Genomic DNA, 21656 nt, shown 5'->3' on the forward strand with positions numbered 1-21656 from the left:
GCGGTCCCAGCCAACGCCCGTGAAAGGCTATGACTTTCGGACGGGCGCTACAAATTATGCGCGAAAAACTTTTCTTTTTTTTTCTTTGCGAGTGTCGTCCGTCCTTTCACCCATCAGACGCCAACGGAAGCACGCGGTCTGCCGCGATCATGAGGCCGGCTTTTAGCATCGTTCGCTGCAAAAGGCGTTTGCTGCTGCTATCGCGCGTTCCTATGACCGAGTGGCAGTAGACGGCGTCCGCCCCAATCGCCCATGCGATAAGGCGAACGTACTGAAAACGAGGCTTGCACAACCGGACAAGCGTTGGCACTCTGCCAAGTTCGCTTCCCCACTTGCTAGAGCTAACGCCAAAAGTAAACACACCGTGATGTTATCGCTGCGCAGCATCTTGGCGCGCCGCCAAGAAATGCGTTGTGGACCTTGACGGCGCGAAACGGAGGGACGCTTTTTTTTTTCAAATTCTTTGGCAAAAATCGGGGTTGGGTGGGTTCATTATACGAGTGGGTTCGTTGGTACATATACCGTAATGCAAATGGTTCTCGCCGGTTTTTTCGCGGCCATTCGATAATTCGAACATCGGATAATTCGAACTTTTTTCCCGGTCCCGTGAAGTTCGAATTAACGAGCTTTTACTGTATAGCCATGACAAGCATGAAAAGATGAATAACTTGAATAACACATCTCGAGCTTGTTGGTTGTTCATCACAACTCAAAACAGCACAAAACTTCACAAGGATGCAGAAAGGGAAGACGAGACACAGCGCTGTGTCTCATTTACTCTTTCTGTGTCCTTGTGATGTCTGCACAGTTTTTGCATCAATATGAGAACAGAGACTTTACTCGTGGTATTAAACGCAAAAAAGAAAACTTCTTTTACATTACTATATGGATTTGTAAGCTACTGCCAAAAACTCGCCTTCAGAAGTGGCACACGCTGTAAAAACAAAACTTTTCCTTTACCCACATATGCTTTTGCCGGTAGATGGCCAAGAAATCGTCAGCAATGCGCACAGCTAACACTCGTTAATTAAGTCAATTTGGAAACTGCAGATAACACCAGTGCAAGTCTATGGTGTCAGATGCCCGCTAACTTGGATGCTATAGATCTCGCACCGGTTCATTCAAATGGGCTCCTGAAGGGAGGCTGCGTCTACGAATGGCATGCAGATGTCAAAATGGTCCCAACCAAACATGAATTGAATGCTGCACAGTTAACCACACACGTCCGACGAGGAGGCCCTTTCCATTTTCGTGCAGCTCTGCCTCAGTGCTCCCGGCAGATTTCATGCAAAAAGGCATTGACTGAAATGTGAAAAATAATAATTGTCGCTCTGATTTCACCTGAAAAGCAGGCAACCACTGCCAAATCTTTCACCAAGTATATTTGCTGTGATGCAAGCAGTTATTGTTAGTTTCTTTCAATATGTTTGATAAATTAAATGTTTTCTGGTTCCTTGAAATTTGAATTACCGAGCTTTTACTATATTATACACACAATTTTTTATCTTGTTGCTTTAATAATAATAATAATCTGTTAATTAATAAGTCAGATGAGCGGGCACGGGAACGTTGCAAGAAGCATGGCTCCTGATTTCCGCTTTGCTCCGATGCAGGTGTGTACGTTTTCCTTGTACGCTAAAAAGAGCGACGACATCTGCTTGCTGCTGTTCCCGTGCCCAGGGGTGCTGTGTGAAACTGTGTGTGATTGCTTTTCTATGGCTTTTCTACTCTTGTGCTCCGGCGACATAGAGACGAACCCCGGCCCCACCACACGATCTGAATCCCTATCTGAATCCCTATCTGATATTGAATCGCTCCCTGAAGACCCTGCAGAACAGATGACCGTAATTTTTCAACTGCTCAAAGATGTTCACGCCCGCTCATTACAAAGTTCGAAGGCGCAAACTGAGCTGACAGCAGATATTAAATCCATTAAGGCTGGGCAGAAAAGCATCGAAACAAAAATAACTAATGTTCAGAAGCGTTTAGATGAACTGGAAGAGAAAGGGAAAGTTCTTGACACCTTCAGCCATGAGTTTGCAGGCATGCAAGAATCTATCGAAAGCTTAACTTCACAAAATCGCTTCTTACAAAAACGCCTAGATGATATGGAGGACAGATCACGCCGAGATAATTTGATTTTTCATGGACTGACAGATTCATCGGAAACTTGGCAAGAAACAGAAAGCACACTGACCAATGCACTAACGAAGGTACTTGACTCGTTACCAAACGACCCATTCCAGCGTGTTCATCGTTTAGGCATCTTTTCCGCTAACAAATGCAGACCCATCATTGCCAAATTTACCAACTGCAAAGTGAAAGAGTTAATCCTATCTCATCGTAATGATTTCAAGGAACACAAAATATCAATAAGCGAAGATTTTTCACCCGCTACTCAAACTGCGAGACGGAAACTAACCGAATTTGGAATCGGCTATCCGGGATCACCCAAATTTCGCCTTCGCTACAATAAGCTACTCGTACGCGGCAAATGCTTCATGTACAATCCATCCAACGACACAGCTGATGAAATCGAGCTGTCATCCGAACACGTGCCCCAAGAATCAGACGCTTCGCCACTTGTTGCGTCCTAGGGGCGCGAGAGGGGCAGTGGTGATTCATCACCATCTGATGTTACGATTCTGTACACTAACATCAGAAGTATCTTGAACAAGAAAACACCTCTTTCATCGGCGATCGACACCTGTTCTGCGCATATCATCGCACTTACTGAAACTTGGCTATCACATCAAATCCACGATAACGAAATCTTTCACAACGCACACCGCTTCACAATATATCGCAATGACCAAACTATTCAGTGGGGAGGCGGCGTACTCCTTGCTATTTCGAAAGACATACCGTCATCATGCATCTACACTAATAGCGTCTTGGAAACTGTATGGGCATCAGTTACTCTACACCATCAGAAAATAATATTCGGCGTATGCTATCGCCCTCCTTCTTCTTTGCGCTCGTTTATTAACGAGCTTCACAACGAACTTAACATAATACACACCAGATTTCCATCGGCTTCCTTGTTTTTACTAGGTAATTTTAACTTTCCCAATATTTCTTGGGATACCCAGCCTCCCACCCTTTCTCAATTTTCATCCGATGCCAGTGATTTTCTTGATTTATGCTCATTTTTTTTCATTTACCCAATTAGTCACTAATGCTACCAGAATCTCTGTCAACACTGCCAACACTTTAGATTTGATCCTAACCAATCGAGCCGACTTTGCTTCTGCCATCACCTATTTACCTAATATAAGCGATCACTCTTTGCTTGTTTTCAGCATTAACACTGCCTGTCCTAAACCTGCAAGAAAGAAAAAGACCATACTAGATTATATTAGAGCAGACTTCGATGCCATTAACAATGAATTATCAGTTTTCTGAAAACTTCCTGAAAAGCTGTCTCAAGCTGTCTATACAGCTTTTTCCCTGGCTGTCCTCGCAACACCTAGTTACGGAAATAAACCTTCAAACCTTCAAACCAAACCTTCAAAAACTTTGACGATCGCTCTGTGCAAACTAACTGGGATATGTTTACGGCCAAAGTTCACGAACTAACTCAGAAATATATTCCAAGACGCACCATCACTTTTAATCCTCAAGCCCCCACCGCCCATATAAGACGCCTATCTAACACAACAAAGCGCCGATATCGTATAGCTAGGCTATCACCGTGTAACACACACTGGGACGCATACAAGACTGCCGCTGATGCCTATACAACTGCACTTAAGCAAGCAAAAGATAACTTCCTTTCCAACACGTTACCATCCATGCTATCTACTAACATTAAAAAATTTTGGCACGTCATCAACCCACATACCGAAGAATCTATTAACTTAACTGACGTGTCAGGGGATCCTATTCCGGCTCATTTATGCGCATCAGAACTTAACAAAACCTTTATTCAGAACTTCTCGCGCACATCAAACAGCACACATCCCGTTCCACTCCGGTATAATTACCCTTCTATGCCTCAAATTTTCATCGATACATCTGGCGTTGCTAAACTTTTTGATGCCCTAAAACTTCATTCATCGCCCGGTTTTGACTGCATTCATGCCAAAAATTTTTAAAAATACAATTGCCTCTAGCTCCTTAATACTAACAAAGATTTTTCAGCAGACTCTCGATAATTCCATTCTGCCAACACAATGGAAAGTCGGGAAGGTGGTTCCATTATTCAAATCAGAAAATCGAACCTCCCCTAAAAATTATCGCCCCATCTCGCTTACTAGTACTTGTTGCAAACTATTAGAACACGTCATTTTCGCTAACCTTGTGAACTTTCTCGAGTCTAATTCCTTTTTTACACCCGCACAACACGGCTTTCGGAAGTCATTTTCTTGCGAAACCCAACTTGCCAGCTTCACTATCAAACTTCATCATATTTTAGATCGCGCATCAGAAGCTGACTGCATTTTCCTTGATTATTCTAAGGCATTCGACAAGGTATGTCACCGCTTATTATTTTTAAAGCTAACCCAACTGAATATCAACTACAGCGTTCTGAAATGGATTGAATATTTTCTTCTTAACCGATCACAGTTCGTTTCCGCTAATAATTTTAACTCACCTTTCGGCGAAGTTAACTCGGGCGTGCCACAAGGCTCCGTGCTCGGACCCCTTTTATTTCTTATTTACATCAACGACCTCCCTTCCATTGTATCATCTAACATTCTTTTGTTTGCTGACGACTGTGTTGTTTTCCACAAAATAAAATCCCCCGACGATGCTAACTTTCTTCAGCGTGATCTCTCCAACATTTCTCTTTGGTGTAATGAATGGCTTATGGAACTTAACACTAATAAGTGCAAAATTATGCGAATATCAAGAAGTGCCAATGCTCCGCCTGTGTACTACCTAAATAACGTTCCCTTAGAAGCAGTTACTTCATATAAATACCTGGGTGTTCATATTTCTGCTCACCTTAACTGGAAGCGCCATATTGAGTACATTGCTAACAAAGCTAACCGCATGTTGGGCTATGTCCGCCATAACTTTTCCAAAACTCCGTCTTCCTTAAAATTATTGCTTTATAAAACACTAATACGTCCTAATCTGGAATATGCCACCGCTGTATGGGATCCCCAACATGATAAACTGATAACTTTGCTCGAGCTAGTTCAAAATAACGCTGCTCGCTTTATCCTGTCCAACTTTAACCGTACCGCAAGTGTAACAAGCATGAAAGGTAATCTTTCTTTACCTCTTTTAACGTCCCGCCGGCAGACAATTCGTTTGAGCCTCTTTCATAAACTATACCATCATCCCATGCTACATGATGCCCTCATTTCCTCCCTCATGTACGTGTCAAACCGCATTGATCATCGGCACAAAGTTGGCATTGAAACGTGTAACACTGTAACTTCATTTCAGTCTTTCTTGCCTCGTACATCACGCGAATGGAACCGCCTTCCCGCAGATATCGTCGACATAAGTGATAACCAGCATTTTCGTTCTGTACTCGCTAACATTGTATAACAGGAATATAATCTTTGTTTTGTACCATGCATTGCATCTGTTTATGTATCTTCATGTTTTGTAACCACTCCCTTCTTTAATGCCTTTGGCCTTGAGGGTTCAATAAATGAAATGAAATAAATGAAATGAAAGTGATGCCATGCGCATATGCCATGCCAGTCCCAGTCAATCACAGCATTACCTCGGTACGATCATGCTTCTTATGATCAGGAGGAAGGAGCTGAAAAAGTGCTTTCTGCCAGTCTACATTGAGGCCACGTAAAGTTGTATATGTTTTGCAACGTGCATAATGTAATCTAGATAGGTAAGCTAGCAATGGCTCTCACATCTAATGTTAGGAAATAGGCAACAAACCTTCATAAAACTGTGGTATTCTGAGTGTTGTGTGATTTCATGGTGTTTTAAATGGTGCTTTTCCTTGAACGCCACTGAGCAGAACTGACACTGATGTGGTTTTTCCCTCTTGTGGGCTCGGGCATGCTTTGCCAGGACTGCATTCCGGGCAAAGACCATGGGGCAAAGGTGGCACTTGTATGGCTTCTCACCCGTGTGCGTGCGAAGGTGATCCACCAAGCTCGCTCTAACTGAAAAGCTGCTCCCGCAGTGGTCACACTTGTGTGGACGCTCACCCGTGTGGGTACGAATGTGGTCCTTCAGGGTGCTCTTGAGAGCAAAGCTGCTCCCGCAGTGGTCACACTTGTGTGGCCGCTCACCCGTGTGGGTAAGAAGGTGGTCCCTCAGGGTGGCCTTTTGAGCAAAGCTGCTTTCGCAGTCGTTGCACTGGTATGGACGCTCACCCATGTGGGTATGAAGGTGGTCCCTCAGGGTGTTCTTATGAGCAAAGCTGTTCGCACAGTGGTCACATTTGTATGGACGCTCACCCGTGTGAGTGCGAAGGTGTTGCAACAGAGTTCTCCTTTCAGAAAAGCTGTTTTCACACTGGTCGCACTGATATGGACGCTCACCCATGTGGGTACGAAGGTGTACAATCAGGCTGCTCTCTTGAGCAAACCTGCTTTCGCAGTGGTCGCACTGGTAGGGATGGTCGCCGACGGGGGTGACAAGGTGAGGCTCTAGGAGGGTTTCCTTCGCGAAGCTCCTGCTGCTGTGGCTGGACTGATACAGCTGCTGGCTGGTGTGTTTACCTTGGTGATCTCCAGCGGTGCTGCCAGGACTTGGCATGGTGTGCTGCACAAGGGTGCTGTTATCCTGGAAGTTTTCCCCAGGCGAGATACCATGCTCGGGATCAGCTGTGGCCAGGCCTGCACCAAGAAAGGCAGGGGATTTTCAATGAAATGCGAGACCACATGTGTCACAGTTTTCAGTGGTGAAGCCAGAAACCTATTAATCTAAAAGGCATACAATATTGAAGCTAGCATGTTTACTGTCAGGGTAAACAGGTTGATCTTAAAAAAAAAAACAAAAAAACTCGGCTTTCTAGAAAATATCCTACTTATAAATATGCATGCAGTTGGAGGGATGTTTCAGCTTTTGATTTATTGTTGAAAGCAATGGGCACACTCTGTAACCAACTTAAAAACTGGAGCTATTGCGGGGCAAAGTGCATGTATGATCCGTAGTTTTAAGGCTGGGATGTTGCAAGTCTGACCAACAGTTTTTCATGAATAAATGAATGTGAGTGAGCTTTGACCCTTGGCAAAGTACACTGGTAAAGACAGCATTCAATCTGCATAATAAAGCTACAACCGTAATTACCATGCACATTGAAAGAACGCCTTTAGGAAAGTACTGGAGAAACACTGCTGAAGGACAAGTTTCCTTTCTAAAAATGTAGCCAAATGCTCAATAGTAAGTTCAAGATAAGCTGTCACGAAAGAAAATAACAAAATATTCAGGATATTTGCAATGGCACACAGTATCATCTCAAGTATCATTTCTGAGTGTATGCTTTGCGGGCTACCTTGTTCCGTTTATTGTACCAACAAAGCAAATAATTGTACTGCTGTTCGCAAGAAAATGTAAGGCATCAATTCTTTTTTACAGTGCCAGAAAAAAGAAAGCTATCTGATGAAAATTACATGCAGGTTGATACTACCCAGCTGTTATGGAATGAAGAAATAACTAAAACACAAGCATGAGCTCTGAATGTCAAGATAGCGAACTAAAAGAAAACCTATTGCAAAGATAACACTTTTCTGCTAAGCCTAGCGTGATGCGGTCTGGTGTTCAGAAAAAAAAAAGAAGAGTAATTTAAGTAAGATTACAAACCATTTTCTGTCAGCAGTGTCGCCAATGAAATGCACAGGACTAAAAGTAAGCATAAATCACTACTACCACAACACAATGAACCAGACTAGACTATCTTTGCTACCAGCACATGGAATCAGGAGCACATGAACAAAATGCTTCGGTGGACATCAGGTAAAGCAGTAGAGGTTAATATTTATCCAAGAATATCTGGCTGCATAACAAAAAAAAAATATTACTACCGCTTTTCAGAGCTCACTTTATAAGAAAGTTGCATGAAAAAGCGTAAAGAAATAATAAGCAGTAAAATAATGAGACAAGGAAATAAAATTAAAGGGTGGGGGATCACAATGAAATCCCAAGACCTACAGGGGTGAAGCTACAGCACAAAAAGCAAAATCTAGTATGATGCACAAAATGCACAGCCACACAACAGACACTTTTTCTACTGGAGGTGTTTTACTTTGTGTACTCTGTTCAGAAAAAAATACAGAAGATAGAGAAAAAATGCAACGTCATGTACTGTAACATACTGGATCACAAGGCTTCCCCTGCACTCATGCTACATCTACGCACAATATCACACGTGGAACGTCTCACAACAACCTTTGTTCATGTTGCAGATAAGGGTCATGGAAAGTGGCAGCGCAAAAGAGACAGGGACGGAGATGAAGAATCAGTATGTTTGTAGGTAGGTAGGTTCAGCTGGTAGTTCAGCGCTTCTCCTGTCATCCATGTTCTTCATCTTCGTCCCCGTTTGTTTTGCACTGCCACTTTCCATGATGAATCTCCGACTAGCCCACATGAAGATATTAATCAATGCAGTGATGTGGTTGTGCTCTAGGCATTAACAAGTCAGCATCTGATATGTCTCACCTTGCGCATCCCCATCGCAATCTGAGATCACTGGATGTGCCATTTCATGCTGTTCAGCCTGAAATTCCCGACAGTAGCGGTTTTCAAAATTCTTCTCCTGGTAGCTTGAGTACTTTCTAGCTTGCCAACATTGGTTTCAATGCCTGCAAAACGAAACAGAGCAAACAAGTTGAGTAGAATAATAACTGCAAGACCAGGGTTTTATTGACAAGATTTTTTTTTCCAGCAATCGAAAGCTCCTTGCCTAAATAAGAACATATCAGACTGTGGGGTTGAGAAACGCAGCATAATAATTGGAAACCTTATTTTTTGATATGATGGTTTGGTTTTAAGGGGGTGCAACGGCCCAAAGCAACTCAGGCCATCAGAGACGCCGTAGTGAAGGGCTCTGGAAATTCCGGCAACCTGGGGTTCTTTAACATGCACTGACATCACACAGTACATGGGCCTCAAAAATTTCACCTCCATTGAAATTCGACCACCTCGGCCGGGATCTAACCCGCAGCTTTCGGGTCAGCAGCCGAGCGCTGTAACCACTGAGCTACCGCGGTGGCTAGTCTCCCTCACTCATGGTAGATGGAGTCTGTAAACTGTGATACAAAGGTGTAAACTGCGTGTCGAGAACAGGCTATATAGTTGGTAGAGTAACTCTACGTGACTGCATGGACACGACTGTGCTGCCTAGGTGGTGTGCAGTCGGAATGACGAGTGTGAAATTAACAGAGATGCAATAGCTGAGAGCACTAAGGCGGTTTTACAAACACTATCAATAAACCTGCTGATCTCAGATAGCAGCAACCGCATTTGCTAGCAGCAGCGCAAATAGACTAGAAGAATATTAAGTGTCTGCCTCCCATCCCTCAAGAGAAATGCATATAAAAGCTCTATTTTACCAGTACTAACCTATAGGGAAGAAATGCGGAGGCTAACGAAAAAGATTCAGCTTAAGTTAAGGACAACGCAGCGAGCTATGCAAAGAAAAATGTTCGCTGTAACGTTAAGAGATCACAGGCAGGCAGAGTGGGTGAGGGAACTAACGCAGATTAATGACATCCTGGTCGAAATCAAGAGCAAGAAATGGGCTTGGGCGGGGCATGTAATATGAAGGCAAGATAACCGCTGGTCCATAACCCTTTCACTGCCAGGTTTTTTTACTCACATCTGCACACACCTTGCCGGGTTTTTTTTGCATGTTAGTTTCCTGGAAATTTTTTGCTAGTAATGCACTAAAATGCTCTGCAGGACATGTAGACATGTTTATTCAGGATAATCTTATAGATATTAGTTGTAATGAATCAAATCTTCCAGCACCAATCTGGCCTGTCGGATTTCCTTTTACGCGGATTTTTCGGTGGCAGGGGGACTTCATTGCTGTCATCACTCGACAAGGCACTTAGGTGGGCTCCTTCCTCGTTCTCATTATCATCGGACTCCAAATTCACAAGCAATTTTGAATTTCTTCGTCCGTCAAAGCGCGGACGAGTGTGGCACATAGCCTCATGGCTGCTGTGCACAGACCAAAACGAAGTGACTCGGATGTGGAAACATGGGCGCCATCTGTTGTTTAAAATTTACCCTACAAAATCTATGAATTTACGGAGTTTCTCCATAGATGGCAGTACATGTTTCCATAGTTTTCTTTTACACAAGTATTGTCGGGAGCGGCAGGGGGTGAGTTAAAAAGCCAAAACGAGTTAACTCGGGAGAGGCAGGGGGTGTGCATATGTGGTAGCCCGAGTTATCTCGGGAGTGGCAGATTAAGGGTTAAGTGTAACAGAGTGGTTTCCGAGAGAAGGAAAACGTAGCAGGTGCCGGAAGAAAGTTAGCTAGACGGATGAGATTAAGAAGTTTGCTGGGATATGGTGGCTGCAGCTAGCAAAGGATGGTTAAAGGGAGACTGAAGCACATTTTTTGAAAATCAGGATGGCAGCGGTGTCCTATAGTTTTTCATGCTGTATACTGGAATATCGCATCCAAATAAGGCAAAAACAAGCGCGAATTGCCTTTTTTTAGCCGAAATATGCGGCCTGTGCCGCGGGGCACACCGCCGCCCGTGACTGGTCAAGAGAGGTCGTGACGTCACTTTGAGGACTGGAGAAGCTGCCGATGCGGAACCGGCGCTGCGTTGAGTGCAGATCGCAGCTTTTCGTGTCGTTGTAAAAGCAAATACGGCGACTATTTTTTTTTTTTTACTGACCTCCAAAGAAAAGGATACTACAGTTTGTTCATTCCACATATCGCCTGAAACCAAAAAAGACACAAGCAAAAAATTCTATGCCTAGCACAAGCATACGCCAGCGTCAGTGACGCGATGCAGACCATGCGTAAAAGGTGCCAGCACAACCTCGGCTCGTATTCTCGGAAAGGAAGGGGTGCGACAATACTCAAGTGAATTACCACCACCGGACGCCTCCTGGCTCGCCCGGAAGAGCATCATCCTAAAGAAAAGACCCAAAGCACTGTGTACAAAAAATCCTGTTCTCAGTACCCGGTGTACCAGGTTGGGGCAAGAAAGTCTTTCAAGGAAACGAAGGAGCACAAAGTTGATGACAAAATTAGCGAAGCGCAGTGGCCAAGCACTGCGAGGCATGTGACCACAGGATAGTGATGCAATCATTGTGCGCTGGAAACCAAGCCAAATAGGCCCACAAGGCTGCTGCTTCACTCGTGGCGCGTTCAGTAGATGCCAGAAAATATTAATCGCTGCCTCGGAAATGTTCGCCCTTCGTAGATTTGCAGTTTAGGTTCAGTGAAGTAGTTGCCAACTATATGTGTGTTTAAAAGCCAAGCTAGCTGCAACTCGCCCGCTGCCACAACTTGATGAAGAAACCGAGTAAGGTTGAGGTGTTTTTTTGCAAAAACTCGGTTGGCATTCATTTCTCTCATAAATTTGCATCTGAAATCAACATCGAACGCTTTCATTTTAATCGCTTAGCTACGATTAAACGAGATGCCACATATGAAAAGCTTCGATGCTTGCTTGCTTGCTTGGACACGTCGAACCGAGTATAAAATCACTAACCGAGCCTTGCTGAGCACGCCTCAGGTGGCCTGGCTGCACCTAAGCTGAGGAGAGCGACACATGCTTGAGTCTCTATAAGGTTTCTGCAGGGGCTAAGTGAGCATGTTTCTAGTTTTAGAAGAGGCGCTTCTTCGGAATGGTGACACGCCTCTCATGCGCGAGAAAATCGATGGAACTGTGTCATGGTTCAGCCACGCCTTTTTGACAGAAATCTCCAGAGATCACACTAGGGACAAGCTCTGCATGTAGCCGCTCTTACAAAAGTGCTTCGAGCTGAGTAGGCTTGCTTTAGTCGGCTTGAATTCTTCGTCACAGCAGCGAGTGCTTGCGCTGCGAGCTTATGATCTTGCGGAAAACAGTGGAAGACGACACAGTCGCGGCCGTAGTTGTTCGTGGACACGAACACAGAGTACTACATCGTGTTGAATCTGATTCTCAAGGTTGGCTGACACGCTTTGTACGTCACAACGCACGTAGCACAAGAAACAACGCACGCCGAAAGCTCGCTCGGGTGTGCCGAAGTATCCCCGGCTCCTCAACATGACGTCACGTTGGCCGACATGGACGAGGTTTCCCTCTCCGCTGTTCTCCTCTCCTACGCTCGCGCGGGAGATTTTTACATCGCCTTTTTGAATTGGTGATTGCGCCACTGTTTTAGCCAAAATAGAAAAAATAATTTCACAGGCGTGATCAGCAACGACACTACTTCAAAACCCTAAAAAATTAGCTGCTTCGAAAACCGCCTCAGTATCCCTTTAATTGGAGAGACATGCGAGAGGCCTTTGCCCTGCAGTGGGCGTAGTCAAGCTGCTGATGGTGATGATAGGAAAGGGACTGAGGCAGGATCAAATGCCGGTCTGCCAACTTGCTTTCAAATCTTCAAACTAACCCAAATAATTACTGGTCTCTTCTCATAAATTATGGGGATGCTTGCGTCCCCTTAAGAGCGTTGTGCAAGCAACGTTGCTACTACATGTTTTTGTGTCTGTTCTTTCACCACATACACAATGCCACCGTTATTGTATCTTTATTTCCACACATGTAATCATGCACAGAGTATACTCTCATCCAATTCATCTTCATACGCCTCTTTTGTGTCTTCATCGACCTCAGATTACCAGATGCTGTGGACATCTTATCTTCCTCGTCCGATGCACCTTCTTCAAGCACAACTACAATCACTTTATGGTCTGTGAAATGACACATGATGTACTTTAACACCTGCAATGGTTCCCGTTGCTGTGAAATGCCGAACCGATGCACATGTTGCAATTTGTCAAGATGAGGTTCTTCGGCGCTGCCAATAACGAGCAGTTGCACACTGACACAGGGGCCATCATGGCCACCGCTCCTCTCGTTCCCAAGTTTTTAGTTTTTTTACAGCTAGTTGCCTGCACTTTACCCTTTCCCACCGAGAACTCGTTCGTAGCTGCTTGTCTCGTTTTTCTTGGTTGCGCGCTCCCCCCCTAGTTTCTGAGTTTTTAATTTTTGTGCTCCGGTCATGTGTGACCTTGCGATATCATAGCCCTCTCACAAATCAGTGACTTTTATGACAAATGCACGACGCGAAATAGCATGATTTGAAGTGTAATGATTCTGCATTAAAAATGGCACAGCCTGACCATGCACAGCAAGGTCAACAGCAATGTACACAAAGCACACAGCAATGTGCATGCCTTCTTCCTCAGGTGCAATATTAAGAATGTGGGAAGCAAAAACAAGCAACTCATACAGTGCTTTACGAAATGATCGCGATGCTCTGAGCATAATCTCTATTTTATGCCCAACCAAAATTTGTGGTTTATAGCAGTTTAACATCCCATCGCGACTAAAGGGGCGCAGTAGTGACGGTCTGGAAATTTCGACCACCTGGGGTTCTTTAACATGCACTGCCATCTCACAGTACACGGGCCTATAGAGTTTCACCTCCGTCGAAATTCAACTGCCGCAGCCGGGGTTATACCCGCGTCTTTCGGGTCAGTAGCTGAGCACCATAACCACTGAGCCAAAATTCCACGCCCAGGATGTCTCACAATGGAAATCACTCAAGTCCCTGTGATCTGTACATGCTCACAGTGCAACAAAACAGTCTCTGATGTGCTGAACTTTGCACACGCTTAACAGTTTAATCTACACCTAACTAACTATTCATCAGCCTCCCCATGAGAGCAGCGACTAGGCTACCATGGATCTCTAACCAGCTTTCTCAGAAGCAAGACAAGCGGGGAGTAACACGCCTGTATTTTTTCATGCCGACTACTTAAATACTTTTATAAGTACATAAATACCAATAAATATATGATTACATAAGTAGTATACATACATTGGACTATGCTCAACAAATATTCACATCAAAGGATACACTGTTTTACAGGACACGAGCATCAAACCTATGGGTCTCCGAAGATTGGCAGCAGTTCCCTTGGAAGATTCCACTGGCAACTTGTACTCCCAGTCCTTCCATCAGTTTCGATACATGCGACATGAAACATAGCAAATGAGTACAGCTGAAAAGAAAATCCCATGGCCACAACCAGCATTGCTCATAGGCGTCGCGTATTTAAAAACATCATCACGAATGCCGCTCGAGCATATCGAAAGGGAACATATAAAATCCGATGGCAGGGTACAAATAGTTTGTTCTGGCTAAGTACCCACTATTAAAACGCAAAAATGCGATATCCTTGCATGAAACCATTACAGCAGAGGGCGGTGGTCTCTTTGCACAAAATACAATGGTGATATACAGGAAAAACTGCAGTTGTTTAAACTTTTCGGCCCGAACTGCTTGCTGTCTACAAGTTCCGCCAGCGGCGTCTCCACCGTCAAGCATTGCATCAAGTCGCTCCAATTGCACGACTTCTAGGCGCGCATGAACCGTACCTTCCGTAGGTACACTAGCCGTGGTGGATGCGAACCGCGCGACAACGAGAGCGTTGCATTTGTTCTGCGATTAAAGACACAAGGGAACGCCGACACCTCAGGACAAAAGTAAATGGCGCAATGAGGGTACTCACGCGCGTTTGCTCAGAAATTGCCCGTGCAAAGCTCGCTCACGACAATGTCAGCACGTCTGTCACAGAAGAACACAGAAGCCCTTTCAGTTGCGAGTGGCTATGCTCCAGTGCGAACGGTTACCGCAACCGTTTACTTGCTTGCAGGCACAGCAGTGCACCACGCGAGCACCGCGCGTCCGACAAACATAAAGTGACAAAGGATGGCGGGCGAAGCGGAAGAAGCTTCATGCACGCACGCACGCACGCACGGAAGTGGAGAGGGGGATGTCATCAAATAAACTGCAAACATTTAGCATGCGTTTGCACATTTTAATAATGAGAGAAAAACAAAGCTGTAAGATAAAATAATATCCCAAATATTAGCTTCTTGTAGAGCAGGAACGCATTGCCTAGTACGTGCGTAGGGTTGCCGTTGGTGGCAACCAGTGGCAACTTCGCGCCAAATTGGCTACATTTGAAACATGGAAAAGTTTTTTTTTCCTCCATGATTTGAAACCTGTCTGGCGGCTTCCAAATGCCTTGCACTTTGGAGGCTGCATGCCATCGGTCGTGATGAAAAGAAAGCACGAAGAGCAGTGAAGGCATACTGAAGCTGCCGCTGCATTTTTTATGGATGTTCCTCCATTGAGCTGGAATCATAAATCCGGCAGTTGCAAACAATAGGGCCATTTTTCTTACCTACACTGGTTACACTAGTGTAGCCAGTGTATCACAATTTTATAATACACTTGCTACACTAGTGTAGCCAGTGTAGGTAAAAAATGGCCCTAATGCAAAAAGCGTGAACTTGATCACCATGGAGGAAAAAAAACTAATTGATTGATTGATAACAACTTTTATTTCCACCGATGTAGGAGGCCCCCTACTCCCCGTCCCTGGCACGCAGGCCTAGGGGACGGGGGACGGGACCTCCGCGACTAAAGACTGGCGAAGATACATTGTCTCTTCGCGGCTTCAGCCGCCAGGCGGACAGCTCGTTTCTGGTCGGCGGGGACCTCGCTTCGCAGAAGGGCCTCCCAGGCTTCTCTACTCTTAATATTGTCCTCAGCACCCGGGGATCCAGGGCATTGCCAAACTATATGATCGAGGGTCCCCCTCGCTCCGCAGGTCTTACATTTGTCATCTTTTCTATCGTCTAGCGTGGTTTGAAATAACCAGACGGGGTTAACAAAATTTCCGGCCTGTAATCGTCTCCAGGCGATGACCTCTGTATTGGTTAAGTTTGGATCTGGTGGTGGCATTAGACGCCTGCCTAACCTGTAGTGCACGGCGATTTCCGCGTACGTTTGCAAACGTTCGTCCATCCCCTGGGGGTCGGGCGGCTCTACAGTTACCCGGAAGTAGAGATGTCGGGCTAACATGTGGGCCGCCTAGTTACCGGGGACGGATGTGTGTGCTGGGACCCAAATTAAGGTGATCTTGCGATCAATTTTGGCTGCGGACAGAATTCGAGCCGTTTCTGGCGAGACCCTGCCCTTTCCGATGTTGCAGATTGCTGTTTTGCTGTCACTAAGAATCAAACTAGCCTTGGTTCCGGCGCAAGCAAGCGCTATTGCGACCTCCTCGGCCATATCTATGTTTCTACTCCTAATGGAGGCGGCAGCGACTGGTGCACCTCGGCCGTCGACTACTGAGGCGACCGCCGCCCCCGACCTGCCACTCGCTGCGTCCACGTAGGCAACCTCATTTGCCCTGAAATTTCCGGCCCTTTTAACCAGCGCCTCCGCCCTCTTCTCCCGTCTTTCCCGGTGATGTTCTGGGTGCATGTTGCGGGGGAGGGGGGGAACGATGATATTCTCGCGACATTGTGGCGGTAGGGCGACCTTGTCGAATATGCCCCTATCTACTTTTCGGCCGACCCACTCTAAGATGGTCCGGCCCGTATTCGTTGTACTCAGTCTTTTGAGCTGGGCGATTCGCACCGCCTCGGTTAGTTCAATCCAAGTATTATGCACCCCCATTTTCAACAGGCGGTCTGTAGAGGTGGAGATAGGTAGGCCCAGCGCCCTCTTGACGCAACGCCGAATAATTGCGTCGATCTTCTCTCTCTCGTTTACCCTAATATCGAGGAATGGCGTGGCATAGCATATTCGGCTAATAATATAAGCCTGCGTCAGTTTCAAGAGGCTGCTTTCTTTGAGGCCCCTGCCCTTCAGCGCGACGTACCCTCCTGAAGATCCCTGTTACTTGCGCAGCGTAGTTGCTGAGCTTCTTGATCGTTCCTTCATTGTAACCGTCCTCTTGGATAAAAAGTCCGAGGATCCTGATGTGATTAACTTTCGGTACAGCTTTGCCCTCTACCTTAATTTCAAAATTCCAATCGCGCTTGCACCGGAGCGCTTTCGGATTGTAAACAAAAAGTTCTGATTTCTGCGGCGAACACACAAGCCCCCTTTCGGCCGCGTAGGACACTACAGTGTCTGCCGCTGCCTGCAGCCGCTCTTCTATGCTACCGTCACTACCACTGTTCAACCATATGTTGATGTCATCTGCGTATAAGCTAAATTTTATGCCGTCTATGTTCCTGAGTGCGGCGGGAAGGCCCCTCATTGTCACGTTAAAAAGGAAGGGGGAGAGCACCGATCCCTGTGGCGTTCCCTTACTTCCCAGGTAAACCTTGGGGAATTCTAAGTCCTGAAATTTTAGTTTTATCGTCCTGTGCGACAGGAAATCCTTGATGTAATTATACGTCCTTTCGCCGACACCTATGTCCTGAAGCCCCGCAAGGACGGCCGCATGCTTAACATTGTCGAAGGCTTTGGTCTTCTTCCTGTAGGGTCGTGGTAGCGGCCTTAACTTGGCGCATGAGGGCTTCCACCCATTCGTCGATATCCTGGATGTTCTGCTCTACGTCGGAGCTTTCTCTGAGTTGTCTGAATTTATCCCATTGAGTTACACTGGGTTTTCTGCTGCTTCTTACTTTGGCTCCCCGTTTAAGGGTTACTGCGAGGACGTAGTGATCGCTCCCAAAGTTGATGTCGGTGTTTCTCCAGGTAATCTCTGCAACGTTTCTGGTGAAGGTTAGATCTGGGGTAGTGTCGACGCTCACGCTGTTTCCCACCCTGGTCGGACAGCCCGCGTCCGTCTGCAGTGTGAGGCCCAATTCGTGAAAGTCTTCCCACAGCTGCCTTCCCTTCGGGTCGTGCCTATTGTATCCCCACTCTTGATGGGCCGCGTTAAAGTCCCCATACAATTATCAGCGGGTTTGTTCCTGCCGCCTTAATGGCTTTGCGAAAGAGGGCCCTGAACCTAACTTTACGCTGCTTGGGGGTGCTGTAAATGTTTAATAGGAAAATACTGGGCTCCACCTTCCTACCCGTGAGAATTTCAACGAGAACCGCCTCAATGTCACGAGAACTGATTTCGTGTGCGATTGCCGCTACGTTCCTTTTGACGAATGTAGTAACTCGAGATTTTTCCCCGCGGTCGCTAGCAAACGCTTGATATCCGGTAAGTTTAACCGCGCCCTTGCCCGTTTCTTGCAGCGCTATGGCTAAAGGTTTCTCATTTTCCTGCTCGAGGTACTGTTGCACGAGCGCTCGCTTACGCGGGAACCCTCGGCAGTTCCACTGCCACACAGTCGAATCATTCTTTGATAGAGTTCTGGCCATATTCGGATTGGTGAAGTACTGGCTGCGTCCCCGTGAGAGCGCCAGAGGCTGCGTTCCCGGCAGCAACTGTAAGTTGTTCCTGAATCTTATTTAGGAGACCCATAATTTCGATCATGCCAGTCTCGATCCTCTCGAATCTCGCCTGGTACTTCGCGTCTAACCTTTGTTCTAATGCGACAATCGGATCTGTCTCCCCACCCCTCCGTTTCTGCGGGGGAGGTCTAATCGGCTCAGTGACCATCTTTTCCTCCTCCGTTGCCGGCGGCGCGTTTGGTGTGAGTACGTTTGACGCCGGAGGTGGGGGAGCGGACTTAGCGACTTGTCCTGAAGGAAACGCTTGCTGAGACGGGAGGGACCCCGCGCATGTTTGTGGTTGAGGTCGGTGAAGGTCCTGAGTGAGTTTTTTAATGATCTTCTTAAAGGGCCACTGCCCAGGGTCCGGACATTTTTGAAAAACAAGCCCACTGCACAGATGAGGCATCGAAGATAACCTCTGCAAAATACTAGAGCCATGCGCGCCCCGAAAAGCTGCGAAAATTCAAATCAAAGCCCGTTCGTTCTTTCCTTCCTTCAAAAACGGGCCCGGCCCACTACTCTGCACCCCGCTGACGTCAAGGGGGGCTACTTTCGCTGAAGGCACTCCATTGGTGCATCGTTCTGACTGACGGGAGAAGGTTGGACGTAGCCTTGGCGTCGCGTCGTCTGCACAAGGCTTTCCGCAGCGCCTTCTGTTCTGGCTCATGCCTACAAACCCGCATGAAGGAACAAAAAAAAAAAAACTGCGGAGGGAGCGTGCGGGGACAGCCTTGAACCCTAGCCATAAAAAGTAAAAAAATAGTAAAACTGAGGGAGTTGGTTCGCCCCCCCCCTCCCCCCCCCCCCGCCGTGATCACGTCACGAGACGCTCTGCGTGCGCGCTCCCTTCTCAGTTTCTTTTCTTCTATGCGAGCCCCCCAAAACAAGGTTTTAATTAGTAGTGCAGCAGAGCCTTTCCCTCGCTCGCCCACTTGACCGCTCCGCACACACACCGCTTATCTTTCGTGCATCTTGCGTACGCCTTGACTCCAATGAATGACATATGCTTTGGAGCGGAGAAAAGACACAAACACACAGAACACAAACACGCATGGAGAAAAGCAAACGGGCGGTTGCCGGGTCCGCGCTTCGCCGTGTGTTTCGAACACAACCGACTTCCGCCCCTCCGCTCGTGAAACGGTGGGGAGGCCTAAAAGAAAATGAAAAGGTGGCTCGTTAACTGGGAATGACAAACAGATGTATGAAAGGATGCGCTCGCTAACAAGTCTAGGTGGTCGAGCCGATCGCGCCTCTCGATCGTTCAGTGTGCGGAGAAAATGCAAAAACCAAGAAAAGAATTCTATTGAAGGCGGGGCCATGACGTCGCCCTGTGACGCACTCCACAGACACCACGCCTCCGGCTTACACCGGAGAAGGAAGGGGTGATTTTGCCTTGCCGAGCCTACTCGACGAGGAGCGGGAGAGAAGAATTTCGAGGAGGGAATGGAAGGAGAGGAGGCTCGCTCAAAGAGAGGTAGAGAGTGTCTGCTGCGCTGGGGTGGGCACGGGCCCTTTAAGTTCACCGACAATTCCTTTTTCAAATTTTCTATTTCTCTATCTTTCTCATCTTTCGCCTGGGAGGCCGCGCTGCTGAAACTTACGATTTTACGGTCCCCGCTCGGGCTTCTCTTCCGGGGGGCCCACGGGTTCCTCGCGTCCCTGGAGCTGGAACTGGCCCTGGCTCCGGACCTGGATCCGGATCGTCCTCTGCCACGGGAGCTCGAACTGGAACTGGCCCTGGCTCCGGACCTGGATGCGGATCGCCTTCTGCCACGGGAGCTCGAACGGCCTCTAGGAGGTGGCGTAGGCCCTCTGGATCCGGAGCGCCCTCTGCTGTTGGAGCGCGAGCTGCCCCGACGATGGTGCTTTCCGGGGTGCCTGCCCATGGTCTCTTGCAGGCTCGGGAAATCTTCGGCACGGAAACCCTCGTAGTTGTTGCCGCGCTTGTCTCTGGGGCGATCTTGGAGGGTGGAATTCCCCTCCAATGTTTGCTGGGTCCCGGGTTTTGGCGAACTGCCGACGCTTTGCTCCCACCGCCTCTTCTTCACCTCGTAGGGCGTGCGGAAGAGCTCCTTGCATTTCTTATCGCCGAGCAGGTGTCCTTTGCCGCACAGCTGACACTTGGTCTCGCATTTATGGTTTTCGGACGGGTTTTCTGCCCAACAACCGCGGCACTTTACGTTTTTAGGGTCCGGGCAGACGTCGGCTCGGTGGCCCATTCTTCCGCATGCGTAGCACACTTCGTATTTTTCCGGTAGAGCGCGCACCGTTGAGCCAATGGCGTGATGCGCACCCACCTCGGGACTTTGCTATCTTCAAACAGTATCAGGACTGTCTTCGATTCCTTGCCTAATCTTCGAACCCCCAGCACCGGGGGATTGCCGTGCGTCTTGAGACGGTGCAATATGTCCGCCTCCGAGAAGTAGAGGGGAACGTCGTGGATTACGCCCTTTCCGCAGTCGTCCGGCATGGCGACGTAGGTGGTCATATCTATTCGCTCCCCTTCGAAAGTGAGGTGCTTCAGCTCTACGTATTTTCTTTTTCGCCCGGCGTCTCTCGTCGCCACGAGAATGGACTGTTGACGTGTATTTATGGAGACGATGTCCTCTCCCGCTGCGTCTTGGTCGACTCCGGCAGCCTGGATTATAGCGTTCGCCAAGTGCGCGTTCCCGTGTTTCGTCAGCCGCATGACGCCGCCGCTGGGTCTCATGATTATCTTTTCGGCGTCGCTGGGGAGCCTGATGTTTTGCCTTTCCACCGACTTCGCCGCCATTTTCCTTCTCGCGAGCTTCTCGGCAGCCCGCTGCCGCTCCACGATGCGCGTCTCTTGGTTGGGGCTAAGGTTAGGATTAGCCTCCTTCGGAGCCGCTTTGCCTTTTTTCTTGCTAGTGTACCACTGCCCGGGCACATTTAGCTCGCTCGGATCAATGTCCGTCCCTTCGACGGTCTCCATCATCATGCCTCAGCCGTAGCAGGGAGCGTGACGTCAGAATCTTGAAGCCTAGTCATAAAAAAATATAATGGAAAGTTGGTTATAGTAACTCTATGTAATGGAAAGCATCACGGGGAAACAGGCCCTCACGTGACAAGGCAGCGGTAGTACCATGGGTAGTACGCTGCAGTGACGCTGGTGCAGTGCGAACGTCGCCGAAGTCACCGTTTTCTGTGGTTTTCTCTTGCGCGGCTGACCGGGCGTCGTCTGCTTGTCGTCTGCTGCCGCGTTACCCGCGTCGTCATCTTCGCAACTAATTTCTGTGATATCTTATTTTTTATACCTATGGCTGGTTATAATTTAGTTCATAAGCACGTTTTTATTGTTGATAGTGGTCGAAAAATTTTACT

The 21656-nt window shown here is 47.3% G+C and overlaps 1 protein-coding gene and 1 long non-coding RNA gene across 2 annotated transcripts; both read right to left on the minus strand.

Annotated features, from left to right (window-relative positions):
• Positions 1–3319: 3319 nt before the first annotated feature.
• LOC149365461 (uncharacterized) lies at positions 3320–8347 on the minus strand. The gene is made up of 4 exons (XM_089568731.1): positions 8314–8347; positions 6719–6767; positions 5860–6640; positions 3320–3325 (listed from the first exon to the last, which is right to left on the minus strand). Exons 1-4 carry the CDS (start codon positions 8345–8347, stop codon positions 3320–3322), a joined length of 870 nt encoding a protein of 289 aa, XP_089424857.1.
• Positions 8348–8556: 209 nt separating this feature from the next.
• On the minus strand, positions 8557–14874 carry LOC149365462 (uncharacterized). The gene is made up of 3 exons (XR_016282850.1): positions 14629–14874; positions 14002–14068; positions 8557–8732 (listed from the first exon to the last, which is right to left on the minus strand). It is a non-coding gene; the product is annotated as an uncharacterized LOC149365462 (long non-coding RNA).
• Between the last annotated feature and the right edge of the window lie 6782 nt (positions 14875–21656).

Source organism: Amblyomma mixtum, chromosome 1, assembly GCF_055824585.1.
Source record: "Amblyomma mixtum isolate Tamu chromosome 1, ASM5582458v1, whole genome shotgun sequence".
NCBI classification, from domain to species: domain Eukaryota; kingdom Metazoa; phylum Arthropoda; class Arachnida; order Ixodida; family Ixodidae; genus Amblyomma; species Amblyomma mixtum.

Coding starts and splice junctions, on each gene's coding strand:
- LOC149365461 (XM_089568731.1), bottom strand. CDS start 8,347: ATGACCCTTATCTGCAACATGAACAAAGGTTGTT. Junction 6,768..8,313: donor CAACATGAACAAAGGTTGTT/GTGAGACGTTCC, acceptor TTCTTGGTGCAG/GCCTGGCCACAGCTGATCCC. Junction 6,641..6,718: donor ATCTCGCCTGGGGAAAACTT/CCAGGATAACAG, acceptor AGGTAAACACAC/CAGCCAGCAGCTGTATCAGT.